We start from the raw sequence: 13,829 nt of genomic DNA, 5'->3' as shown, positions 1-13,829 counted from the left end.
ATAAGTAATGTCATGTATGTACACAGTGACTGCACCAGCAGCAGAATAGTGAGTGCAGCTCTGGGGTATAATACAGGATGTAACTCAGGATCAGTACAGGATAAGTAATGTCATGTATGTACACAGTGACTGCACCAGCAGCAGAATAGTGAGTGCAGCTCTGGAGTATAATACAGGATGTAACTCAGGATCAGTACAGGATAAGTAATGTCATGTATGTACACAGTGACTGCATCAGCAGCAGAATAGTGAGTGCAGCTCTGGAGTATAATACAGGATGTAACTCAGGATCAGTACAGGATAAGTAATGTCATGTATGTACACAGTGACTGCACCAGCAGCAGAATAGTGAGTGCAGCTCTGGAGTATAATACAGGATGTAACTCAGGATCAGTACAGGATAAGTATAGTCATGTATGCACATAGTGACTGCACCAGCAGCAGAATAGTGAGTGCAGCTCTGGGGTATAATACAGGATGTAACTCAGGATCAGTACAGGATAAGTAATGTCATGTATGTACACAGTGACTGCACCAGCAGCAGAATAGTGAGTGCAGATCTGGAGTATAATACAGGATGTAACTCAGGATCAGTACAGGATAAGTAATGTCATGTATGTACACAGTGACTGCACCAGCAGCAGAATAGTGAGTGCAGCTCTGGGGTATAATACAGGATGTAACTCAGGATCAGTACAGGATAAGTAATGTCATGTATGTACACAGTGACTGCACCAGCAGCAGAATAGTGAGTGCAGCTCTGGGGTATAATACAGGATGTAACTCAGGATCAGTACAGGATAAGTAATGTCATGTATGTACACAGTGACTGCACCAGCAGCAGAATAGTGAGTGCAGCTCTGGAGTATAATACAGGATGTAACTCAGGATCAGTACAGGATAAGTAATGTCATGTATGTACACAGTGACTGCACCAGCAGCAGAATAGTGAGTGCAGCTCTGGAGTATAATACAGGATGTAACTCAGGATCAGTACAGGATAAGTAATGTCATGTATGTACACAGTGACTGCACCAGCAGCAGAATAGTGAGTGCAGCTCTAGAGTGTAATACAGGATGTAACTCAGGATCAGTACAGGATAAGTAATGTCATGTATGTACACAGTGACTGTACCAGCAGAATAGAGAGTGCAGCTCTGGAGTATAATACAGGATGTAACTCAGGATCAGTACAGGATAAGTAATGTCATGTATGTACACAGTGACTGCACCAGCAGCAGAATAGTGAGTGCAGCTCTAGAGTGTAATACAGGATGTAACTCAGGATCAGTACAGGATAAGTAATGTCATGTATGTACACAGTGACTGCACCAGCAGCAAAATAGCGAGTGCAGCTCTGGGGTATAATACAGGATGTAACTCAGGATCAGTACAGGATAAGTAATGTCATGTATGTACACAGTGACTGCACCAGCAGCAGAATAGTGAGTGCAGCTCTGGAGTATAATACAGGATGTAACTCAGGATCAGTACAGGATAAGTAATGTCATGTATGTACACAGTGACTGCATCAGCAGCAGAATAGTGAGTGCAGCTCTGGAGTATAATACAGGATGTAACTCAGGATCAGTACAGGATAAGTAATGTCATGTATGTACACAGTGACTGCACCAGCAGCAGAATAGTGAGTGCAGCTCTGGAGTATAATACAGGATGTAACTCAGGATCAGTACAGGATAAGTAATGTCATGTATGTACACAGTGACTGCACCAGCAGCAGAATAGTGAGTGCAGCTCTAGAGTGTAATACAGGATGTAACTCAGGATCAGTACAGGATAAGTAATGTCATGTATGTACACAGTGACTGTACCAGCAGAATAGAGAGTGCAGCTCTGGAGTATAATACAGGATGTAACTCAGGATCAGTACAGGATAAGTAATGTCATGTATGTACACAGTGACTGCACCAGCAGAATAGTGAGTGCAGCTCTAGAGTGTAATACAGGATGTAACTCAGGATCAGTACAGGATAAGTAATGTCATGTATGTACACAGTGACTGCACCAGCAGCAAAATAGCGAGTGCAGCTCTGGGGTATAATACAGGATGTAACTCAGGATCAGTACAGAATAAGTAATGTCATGTATGTACACAGTGACTGCACCAGCAGCAGAATAGTGAGTGCAGCTCTGGAGTATAATACAGGATGTAACTCAGGATCAGTACAGGATAAGTAATGTCATGTATGTACACAGTGACTGCATCAGCAGCAGAATAGTGAGTGCAGCTCTGGAGTATAATACAGGATGTAACTCAGGATCAGTACAGGATAAGTAATGTCATGTATGTACACAGTGACTGCACCAGCAGCAGAATAGTGAGTGCAGCTCTGGAGTATAATACAGGATGTAACTCAGGATCAGTACAGGATAAGTAATGTCATGTATGTACACAGTGACTGCATCAGCAGCAGAATAGTGAGTGCAGCTCTGGAGTATAATACAGGATGTAACTCAGGATCAGTACAGGATAAGTATTGTCATTTATGTATATGATATTAATAGAGAATGGCCCACATTTATTAATAGCAACGCAGTGTGTACTATGCAGTCGCTGTGACGCAAACTCGGACTGAGCAGTAACAGTTCCTTTAGGTGACATTTTTCCTGTGTTGTCGGACACAGAGCGGCCGCGACACAAAACTGGTGCAGATAATTTATAAATACAGGTACAATCAGTTTCCGACAGCAAAGTCCGACAGAAAACCGGTACAGCCAATATAATACATATGGACCAATACAAAATGGGCCGGTTACATAAGTTCTAGACCTGGAGGGTCGTCCCCCTCGCTGTCGCTCTCTCTCATACTCACTTCAGTCCGTGAGGTTTTGGAGCTCTGGCTGCAGGTTTGTCCTGGTGCATTGTTTGTAAGTTTTGTCCTTGGTCACGGACATCGGCCTAAGGATGAGATGAGAACCAGCATTTATAATGTGAATGTTCACGTCCTCCCCTGTAACCGGATTTGGGGGGTCCCTCTTCTCTGATCAGGACTTCTAAGCTGATCTCAGCTCCATCACGTGACACAAGGGAAGGAGAATCATTACCAGGGGGAGTCCCACATAGTGATTTCTGGGCGCCTCATCAGGAACGAACGCCTCGTTCTGGTGCGTCTCCATCGTCTTCCGCTCTGACTTTTTCCTAAAAAAGGGAGTGAAAAAAGGGAGACAAATTAAGTTAAAAATATGAACCCGCATATTTCGGGCTGTACATTGGTCGCTTACCGTGGCTCGGCTGTCACCTGCACCGTGTGGCTTTTTGGTTTTGTCTTGCATAAGTGGATGAGCTGCGCTGTAACTGCAACGACAAACGCCAGCGCCACCGCGGGGAAGACGGCGAGGACGATCATGTCCAGGGTGCTCCACAGCTGGTTACACTTCTCCCCCAGATACCAGTAATTTCCATTGGGGCCCCTGAAAAATGGGCAGCTGGAGGGTGACAAGGGTGAAAAATCATCATTATGTACATGATGTCTCATGTTCATTACTGGTTTGTAACTATCGCAGCAAGCAGAGATCTTAGGAATGGATAAAAATCTCACTTTAGAGATGATTTCTATGCTATAGGACTGACACACATGGCACAATGTGCTGTCTCCACCAGCCTTATGGGAGCATCAGGACATCAAAATTTTAAGGGAACTTTTCAGCAGGTGTGATCATTCAGACTGCAGCCAGTGTTCAGTATTGTCCTCACTCTGCTTTGCTCTGTGCTCTCTGCAGCCAGTGTTAGCTGTTGTCCCTGTGTCATCACACTTTTGTGCATGCTTTGAGTAGCAGCAGGACTGAAATATGGATTTTTATTCTATCATTGTATTCCCCCAAAGTGCACGGCGGGCCGGTCCTCACACTGCTGTGCTCTGTGCTCTCCGCAGCCAGTGTTCAGTATTGTCCTCACTCTGCTTTTCTCTGTGCTCTCTGCAGCCAGTGTTAGCTATCGTCCCTGGAGAGATGTGTCATCATACTTTTGTGCATGTTGTGAGCAGCAGCAGGATTGAAATGTGGATTTAAATTCTATGATTGTATTCTCCCAAAGAGAACTGCGGGCCGGTCCTTGCACTGCTGTGCTCTGTGCTCTCTGCAGCCAGTGTTTGCCATTGTCCCTGGAGAGATGTGTAATATTACACTTTTGAGAGGAGGGGCTGTGGATTAACTCAATGCACAGAGCAAAGCAGTGCGAGGACACACCGCCAGGACACTTAGACAAGCTACAATCCTAAAATATAACTTCTTATTTCACAGTCCTGCTACTACTAACATACACAAAGGTATCATTACACATCTCTCCAGGGACAATACCTAACACTGGTTTCAAGGAGCACAGAGCACAGCAGTGTGAGGATATACACCCCAATGCATTTGGATAAGCTACAGTCCTGGAATTTAAATCCATATTTTACAGTTCTGCTGCTACTAACACCCTACACAAAGGTCTCATTACACATCTCTCCAGGGCTGCAGTCTGTGGGGGTCACACTTGATTACAGGATACATTATAAACGTGTTTGAATCCTTTGGTGCTAAATCATACGAGGAGACACCAATTCTAATGTAAAAGAGATAAAATCTGAAGGCTGATGACGGTGCGACCAGGACAATGTCTGTCGAAGCTTCAAATACTGAGACCACTTATAGCAAAAGCCCCTTCCCCACTGGGCTGGACTAGATAACGCTCCATCTGTAATCTCTGTGAGTACATGTTCTCATAATATTCAAGGAAATCTATCACCAGGATGAAGGATTGTACATCAAGCACATTGACTTTCTGGTGTGTGCCCACTCTGGCAGGATCCGCTCTTCTTTTGGGTTGTTAAAAATTATGCAAATGAGCCTGAGGGGCTCCAGGCTCCATTAACACCTAAGGAACCTGGAGCCCCTCAGGCTCATTTGCATAGTTTTAAAAGCCTTTTTTTGTGAAAATCAGGACATACGAAGCTAAAAGAAAAGCAGACCCTGCCAGAAGGGACACACACCAGTATGTCACTGTGCTTGGTTTACAGTCCTTCATCCTGGTGGGAGATTTCCTTTAAATCTTTATAGCACTATCATATTCTACAGATCTTTACAGATCATTACTAATACAAGTAATAACCTGGTCATATAAAACAATAACTCCCAAGAGCTTACAATCTATGTCACACCTTCACAAGCTGTTTCCCTGGAGGCCACCCGCAGTGTAAAGAATGGAGGTTACCAGGCTACATCCAGGGTCGTCTCTCCTATTCTTAATTTTTTTTAAAAAAAAAGGGTGGCGACCCCTTTACTGTAATCTAAGGGGTGTCCAGAATGTCCCTAATATTTCCATAATTCCCAAATATTCGTCACCTGCAGAAGGGTCGGCCACTTTTACAGCTGCAGGCGATGTCTCCGGGGCAGAAGTCGCCGGTATCTCCTGTACAGCCCCCGAAATCTTCCACATTCTCACAACTGGCTGCAAAGAGAGAAGAGACTCCATCAGGAAGCGGCCACGTATCTCACACACCCTACAGGCTGATTTTAGGGTCCGTCTCTGGTTGCAGGTGACGTTTCTCCTGGCATCTGATAATCCGGTTATGTCACAGTGACTGGCGTGGTAGTATAGTGTCATGCTTCAAGGGAAGGGAAGCAGGGACTCCATGCAGATTATATGTTGCTTGGAGTCCCAACCCTGATACGGTGGTCACTCTCTGAAGCAACAGGACTCTACCACAGCCCTAAAGTGAGAACTAAAGTCATTCTGCCCGGGGGTAGGGGGCAACAAATTTACATCAGACTGATTTCCCGTAACAATCATTAAGATCTCAGAGAACTTCTTGTCTGTTCAATTAAGAAACTGCTCCAAAAACCAACACTTGAAGCAATCTTAATGTGCAAGTCATTACAGCAGGAGGCTCTACTCAGCACTGAAGGGGTAAATAATCCTGAGGCTGGACGCAGCGTTACTCCTCTGGTTTATCCTCTGTGTTTGATTCGCTCACAGTTTGAATAGTTTGATCATTAACATAATTTGCAATAATGTTCTAATACGTCTCATAGCTGAGGGTTTGTTACAATGTATCCATGTAGTTGATACTGACTACATATCGTTAATAACCTGAACTGATTTATAATCAATATTGTGATTGGATCCGGCATGAAAATGTGATGTTCCATAATTCCCAGCAGCCTCAAGGAAGTGTCTCCTACATTTCCATCTGATAATCCTGGAATGTCGCTCCGATTACTGGAAAATCTTTCCATCCATGACCCACAGAGGAGCCATCAGTGATTGTGATAGAGTCCGTATTCAACTGTAACAAACACTCAGCTTTGAGAAGTTTTGGCCACTAAATGGTTTACAGTTTCTGGGTTACGATTGTTTCTATTCACTGACATTCAGCAGCGGAATGGAATGTCCCATTATACAATAATGAAGAAGAAGTCACATAAAGGCAGAAAACCCCTTTAAAGGACATCTACCACCAGGATGAAGAATTGTAAACCAAGCACACTGACATACTGGTGTGTGCCCCCTCTGGCAGGTTATGCTTTTCTTTTAGTTTCTTTTGACCTTGTTTTTACAATAAAAAGGTTTTACAGATCATGCAAATGAGCCTCAGGGGCTCCCGGATGTCAATGAAGCCTGGAGCCCCTAAGGCTCATCTGCATAATTTTTAAAACCTCTTTTTCTTAAAAACAAAAACATAAGAAGCTAAAAGAAGAGTGGATCCTAACAGAGGGGGCACACACCAGTATGTTACTGTCAGACTCGTGTCCTCCTGTCCGCCCCCTGCTCCATCATACATGACTATGGGAACCGTCGTACAGTCATCACACATCCCAGTAATAACAAGAGAAGAAGATCTTACGTTCTCCGACCACCAGCGTCACCAAGAAGCACAAGAGAACAGAAGACGAGATGAGACTCCAGGAAGACATTGTATCCGAATGCAGGAACATAGAAGACGTCTACTGCCGAGGGAGAATTTATCTATAGTAAAAATTACTGATTAACTGCAATAGATAACGGGATCAATCACTGCACAGGGAAGACGTCCTGAGTTACATCCTGTGTTATACTGCAGAGCTGCACTCACTATTCTGCTGCTGGTGCAGTCACTGTGTACATACATGACATTACTTATCCTGTACTGATCCTGAATTACATCCTGTATTATACCCCAGAGCTGCACTCACTATTCTGCTGCTGGTGCAGTCACTGTGTACATACATGACATTACTTATCCTGTACTGATCCTGAGTTACATCCTGTATTATACCCCAGAGCTGCACTCACTATTTTGCTGCTGGTGCAGTCACTGTGTACATACATGACATTACTTATCCTGTACTGATCCTGAGTTACATCCTGTGTTATACTGCAGAGCTGCACTCACTATTCTGCTGCTGGTGCAGTCACTGTGTACATACATGACATTACTTATCCTGTACTGATCCTGAGTTACATCCTGTATTATACTCCAGAGCTGCACTCACTATTCTGCTGCTGGTGCAGTCACTGTGTACATACGTGACATTACTTATCCTGTACTGATCCTGAGTTACATCCTGTATTATACCCCAGAGCTGCACTCACTATTCTGCTGCTGGGGCAGTCACTGTGTACATACATGACATTACTTATCCTGTACTGATCCTGAGTTACATCCTGTATTATACTCCAGAGCTGCACTCACTATTCTGCTGCTGGTGCAGTCACTGTGTACATACGTGACATTACTTATCCTGTACTGATCCTGAGTTACATCCTGTATTATACCCCAGAGCTGCACTCACTATTCTGCTGCTGGTGCAGTCACTGTGTACATACATGACATTACTTATCCTGTACTAATCCTGAGTTACATCCTGTATTATACCCCAGAGCTGCACTCACTATTCTGCTGCTGGTGCTTTCACTGTGTACATACATGACATTACTTATCCTGTACTGATCCTGAGTTACATCCTGTATTATACTCCAGAGCTGCACTCACTATTCTGCTGCTGGTGCAGTCACTGTGTACATACATGACATTACTTATCCTGTACTGATCCTGAGTTACATCCTGTATTATACCCCAGAGCTGCACTCACTATACTGCTGCTGGTGCAGTCACTGTGTACATACATGACATTACTTATCCTGTACTGATCTTGAGTTACATCCTGTATTATACTCCAGAGCTGCACTCACTATTCTGCTGCTGGTGCAGTCACTGTGTACATACATGACATTACTTATCCTGTACTGATCCTGAGTTTCATCCTGTATTATTCTCCAGTTGTGCACTGTTATTGGGGCTCCCCTTTAATATGTACCCCTTTCCCTTCGTCTGGGACTCATCACAAATACTTGTGTGGATATGACTATTATTGTGGTGACGTCATCCGTATACTCGCTCTTGTGATCCCTCATTATCTTCTCTTCCTTCCTCTTCGATGTGGGAGGACTTTGTCCTGTTTTCTCCTATTGACCCTTGGATCGTGATGTTATTGCTTCTCTTACTTCCCGCTTGTTATATATATTATGAGTGACGTGAGTGTCAGTTATTAGTAATCTCCTCCTTCTCTCACGGGCTGAGGGGACAATGAGGAAGTGGAATCACACAAGAGAATCGCAACGTGGATGGATCGGCAGATGAGAAGAATGGCGCGTAGTGATCTGTGCACACACTGCACCTACAGCATCACACAGGGTCAGACGCCCCCTACAGGTCGGGCATTGACCTCATGACAATCCTCTCACAGAATATTATGACCTTTATACAAAATTTTTATTTTCTGTAAAGGAAATCTTGTATCAAAATTCATCATGAAGAACCAGGGACATTCACTCATAGATCCAGGCACCGTGGGAATCTTCTTATATTTGTTATAAAATTATTTCTAAAATCAACTTTTTAAAATATGGTAATATGTCAGAAGGGCTCCTGGGGGCCAATACCAGAGCCCCTCCGTGCTGCAGATTCACAGACTGTTACAGTGTGCAGGAACACTTCCTCCCCCTTTCACTATGTGAAAGTGTTACATCCTGTGAAGCGACAGCATGGAGGGGATCTGGTAACCCCCCACAGTGCCTTTCTGTCTCATGAGCATAATTTTAAAAGTTGATTGTAGAAGGCCATGTATAACAATTATAAGAAGATTGTGACTTTATTGTGACATGCTGTGCTGCCATGGTGACGTGACCTCTATTGTGACTCATGGGTTAGGTCACAATAAGGTTCTTGGAGTTCTGACTTCTCCGGTCACCAGTTATTGATATTCAAGATGTAAAGTGTCAGGAAACAAGACCTAGGATATAACAACTGGATGACAGCCCCGGACCCACAACCACAAGGTGGAGAGTCCCAGCATCCCAGAGCCATGCAGTCCATGTCCGGGTCCTAGCACAGTCCACACCCAGAGGAACGAGGAGACCCCCAGCATCAGTCCCAATAGCACAGAGACCCCTCCTTATGTTATACGAAAGGCCCAACCACAAGACTGCCCGGAGCTCCTGCGCATGATCAAAGTGAGATGGCAAATGTGTCATGTATCAATAATGGGGTCCCCCAAAGGCAGCATTAGTAAGGGGCACTGCCAGGCTCCGCCCATCTGACCATAGAGACCTCACAATGCTGACATTGTATTGATGGGAATTCCGGCTCTTCTTAGTGAGCCGGCTCTTCTGGCTCCTGGATGGCTCCCTATTCCATCTATAATAGGGAGCTGCAGGTCAGTCAATCACCCCACACCACTTTTAACCCGATTGTATCGGGTTAAAAGGGGCGTAGTGAGCCGGCTAGGGGCGGGGTTAAGTGAGCCGGTTCTTTGGGCCGACTCGTTTGCAAACGACGCATTACTATAACATTGATTGCTGGGGACCAGTGGGGGTACAGAATCAGTGGAAGGGTCCTCCTTAGTGCGGCTATTAGAGAAAACCGTTCCACTCTTATTAGGGGAAGGTCTCATAGTGCAGTCCTAGTTAAAGGGATCTGACAGCAGGTGTGACATTGCAGCGTGCTGTCACATGTAGCGCTTTGACCGAATCACAGCACACGGGGGTGCCACGGCCTGATGGTATATGCATTTCTAGGCAATACAAGACGACGGGTGCTGGTTAGTGATTGCATGGGTTTCCATAAAAACGAATATGCGACCAGGCCATGGCATGCCCCACCCTAACCCCCCGTGCACTTTAATTCTGTTTCTGAATTGAGTCAAAGCGCCACATGTGACAGCACCCTTAGGAATTGGACTGGAGGATCTAGCATCTGGAAAAAAAATAAAGCCCCAATAGCAATTTGCTTTACTCCTAAAATACTCTGTGCTGCTCTGAGCAGGTTGTGATTTCCTCCACGTTTCTCTTTTTAACTATTTCTATCTCTTCATCAACACTCACATGGCTCCCTACAGGCGCTGGCGGACTATCAGAACATGCCGGACGCAGTGGAACTGACAGACAAAGGTGAGATGAAGCCTCCTATATACCCTGTGTCACCCTGTATATACATAATACCTGGGGGGGGGGGGGGATCAGCTGTACACCGACATACAGTGACACCAACAAAGCAAGTCATGAGCGCTCTGTAACAACTCCCCCAACTGTGAGAAGATAAGAAAATCCCCATTCACTAACAGCAAGCGGAGAGTCTAAGTGAATAGGATAAAGCACAACAGACACAACACAATAATATTGTAACATTTACATAGGACTGCATCACAGACCAATCTCCTTCTCTCCTTTGGCAGATTTACTAGAAGACGGCTTTGGAGCTCACCCCTATTACCGGTGCCTTATTGCGGAGGTGGCGGGCACAGGGGGCAGCGCAGGTTGGTATTCTGTGATGTCACTGGTATACATATATATACAGCAGGGTATATAGTACAGGCAATCCCCAGGTTATGTACAGGAGAGGTACTTTAGGTTTGTTCTTAAGTTGAATTTGTATGCAAGTCGGAACTGTATATTTTATAATTGTTGCTCCAGACAAAATAATTTTTTGTCCCAGTGGCAATTGGATTTTTAAATTTTTTTGCTGTAATGGGACCAAGGATTATCAATAAAACTTCATAACAGACACCTTACAGCTGATCATTGCAGCCGTGGAGTAAAGTAAAACATCCAAAGAGCTTCACCAGATGTCACAGTGGCCGCCTGTATATCCCCTGACAATTAGGCAAGTTTCCCTACCTACAAAAAATGGAGAGGTGATCGTTATGGTACTTCACCCTTTGCCTGGTCCATTTCCCTTTGCCTGCAGTTCTTGTAGTTTGCCATGCAGCAGGGGATCTGGTTCTCTCCTCCTGATCTTCTCCAGATCTTTCAGGTTTCTGCGATGGAGGTTCAGCTCCTGCATAGATTTTGGATTCTTCAAGTCTGGAGACTGAATGGGACACTCCAGGACCATGGAATTCTCCTTCTTCCGGAGCCGCTCCTTAGTTGTCCTGGCTGTGTGTTTCGGGTCATTGTGGAAGACCCAGCCATGACCCATCTGCACTGCTCTTACTGAGGGAGGAGGTTGTGGTACATGGCCCCATCCATCCTCCCTTCTATACGCTGCCATCATCCTGTCCCCATTGCAGATAATCCCCCCCAGAGTCTGATGTGTCCCCCACAGGCTTCCTCCAGACCCGGTGAGTGTGGCCGATACCAAAAAGTTCTATTTTGGTCTCATCTGAGCACATGACCTTCTCCCCGGCCTCCTCCGGATCCTACAGATGGTTGTTGGGCCTGGACATGAGCAGGAGGAGCCGGTGTGTCCTGCAGGATATAATCCAGGACTGTGCAGTGTTACTAGCGGTGATCTATGTGACTGAGGTCCCAGATCTCTTCTGGTCATGGACCAGGTCCTCCTGTGTAGTTCTGGGCTGGTTCCTGATCTCTCACACTCATCCTGACCCCATGAGGCGAGATCTTACATGGATCCCCAGACCCAGGAGGACGGACGCTCATCCTGTGTTTCCTTCATAGTTGTTACCGCTCACTAGGCTGCTGTCTATTGCTCTGTAGTCCATCCCAGGCTTGTGTCTCTCGTGTCTTTGGTCTTGGCAGGTGGGAAAACTTACAAAATCTGCAGAGCACGAGATACTTATTTACCCCGATGTACATTTCTCATTCCAGGCAGTGGCGGAGCGGTGGGCTTCGCTATGTATTATTTCACATACGACCCCTGGGCCGGGAGGTCGCTGCATCTCGAGGATTTCTTCGTCATGGAGCCGTATCGAGGTGAGAAACGCTGCCCACATCTCTGCAGTCCCATGTAAATAATAATCTGCCCTGTATTGTAAATGTCATATGTGTACTCCCCCCAGGTATCGGGATTGGATCTGCAATGCTGAAGAACATTAGTCAGGTGGGTTCACTTACTTATTCTCACACACCTCTATTACATGGCATCAATTCCCACATCTTATGAAGGTGGTAATAGAGAAGAGTGACCTCACTGCATTTACACTGGGGCACAAGCGGCAGCTGTAACCTGGCACACTCCCTGTAATAACTCCTGTAATGCATGTAATGGTGGTGGCACTCTATAGCGCCCCCTGTACTATGTGGCATAGCAGAAACATAGTGATACGTCTCTTCTGCAGGAGGCCACGGCTCAGCGCTGCAGCTCCATGTACTTCATGGTCCATTCTGGGAATACGACCGCCATTGAATATTACAAGAGGAGGGGTGCTGCAGACCTGTCAGAGGAGGACGGCTGGCGCCTGTTCAGATTTGCTCCGGATGACCTCAAGCGCATGGCGGAGGGAGCCCCAAACCTGCAGCGGTGATGGATGTGCACACCCTACGTTACCAGATGCTTTACATACAGGCAATAAACACCAGGCCTCACCCCAGTGTCATGTCCGCAGCATGGGCCGAGCATGTACACCACAGCCTGACCTACAAGGAGCTCAGGCCGAGCATGCACAGCCTCATACACAAGGAGCGCAGGCTGAGCATGCACACCACAGCCTGACATACAAGGAGCGCAGGCCGAGCATGCGAACCACAGCCTGACATACAAGGAGCTCAGGCCGAGCATGCACACCACAGCCTGACATACAAGGAGCTCAGGCCGAGCATGCACACCACAGCCTGACATACAAGGAGCTCAGGCCGAGCATGCGAACCACAGCCTGACATACAAGGAGCTCAGGCCGAGCATGCACACCACAGCCTGACATACAAGGAGCTCAGGCCGAGCATGCACACCACAGCCTGACATACAAGGAGCTCAGGCCGAGCATGCACACCACAGCCTCAGACACAAGGAGCGCAGGCTGAGCATGCACATCATAGTCTGACATACAAGGAGCGCAGGCCGAGCATGCAAACCACAGCCTGATATACAAGGAGCTCAGGCCAAGCATGCCCACCATAGCCTCATAAACTAGGAGCGCAGGCAGAGCATGCACATCACAGCCACATATACAAGGAGCTCAGGCCGAGCATGCACACCATAGCCTCATAAACTAGGAGCGCAGGCAGAGCATGCACATCACAGCCACATATACAAGGAGCTCAGGCCGAGCATGCACACCATAGCCTCATAAACTAGGAGCGCAGGCAGAGCATGCACATCACAGCCACATATACAAGGAGCTCAGGCCGAGCATGCACACCACAGCCTGATATACAAGGAGCACAGACTCTTTACTCCAGTTCACAGCACATGGGTTACAACACAATATAGAACAGAGGTCGGCATTGACAGGTTTGGGAGGCTAATCCTTGTGGAAACTTGCTGGTGGGGTAATGGGCTCCAACCTGGTGACAATTTCCCTTCCTTTCCCCATGACTCCAGGGGTGCTGGCTAATGCTCATCTCTTATTCATCTCCATGTGAGCCAATCACACAAGACATCATCACTTCTGCT

The 13,829-nt window shown here is 46.2% G+C and overlaps 1 protein-coding gene across 1 annotated transcript; it reads left to right on the top strand.

Moving 5' to 3' along the window:
• The first annotated feature begins 6,780 nt into the window (after positions 1 to 6,780).
• On the top strand, positions 6,781 to 12,802 carry SATL1 (spermidine/spermine N1-acetyl transferase like 1). The gene is made up of 7 exons (XM_072122935.1): positions 6,781 to 6,972; positions 9,299 to 9,493; positions 10,378 to 10,429; positions 10,714 to 10,794; positions 12,086 to 12,190; positions 12,277 to 12,317; positions 12,556 to 12,802. The coding sequence occupies exons 1-7, from the start codon at positions 6,781 to 6,783 to the stop codon at positions 12,739 to 12,741; spliced, it is 852 nt and encodes a 283-aa protein (XP_071979036.1). The 3' UTR covers positions 12,742 to 12,802.
• Positions 12,803 to 13,829: the final 1,027 nt, after the last annotated feature.

This window comes from Engystomops pustulosus, chromosome 9 (genome assembly GCF_040894005.1).
Source record: "Engystomops pustulosus chromosome 9, aEngPut4.maternal, whole genome shotgun sequence".
In the NCBI taxonomy this organism is placed as follows: Eukaryota; Metazoa; Chordata; class Amphibia; order Anura; family Leptodactylidae; genus Engystomops; species Engystomops pustulosus.
The sequence above is the reverse complement of the archived record's forward strand: the minus strand, read 5'-3'. Positions and strand labels throughout refer to the sequence as shown.

Coding starts and splice junctions, on each gene's coding strand:
- SATL1 (XM_072122935.1), top strand. CDS start 6,781: ATGACTATGGGAACCGTCGTACAGTCATCACACATCCCAGTAATAACA. Junction 6,973..9,298: donor CGAGGGAGAATTTATCTATA/GTAAAAATTACT, acceptor ACTGGATGACAG/CCCCGGACCCACAACCACAA. Junction 9,494..10,377: donor AGCTCCTGCGCATGATCAAA/GTGAGATGGCAA, acceptor GGCTCCCTACAG/GCGCTGGCGGACTATCAGAA.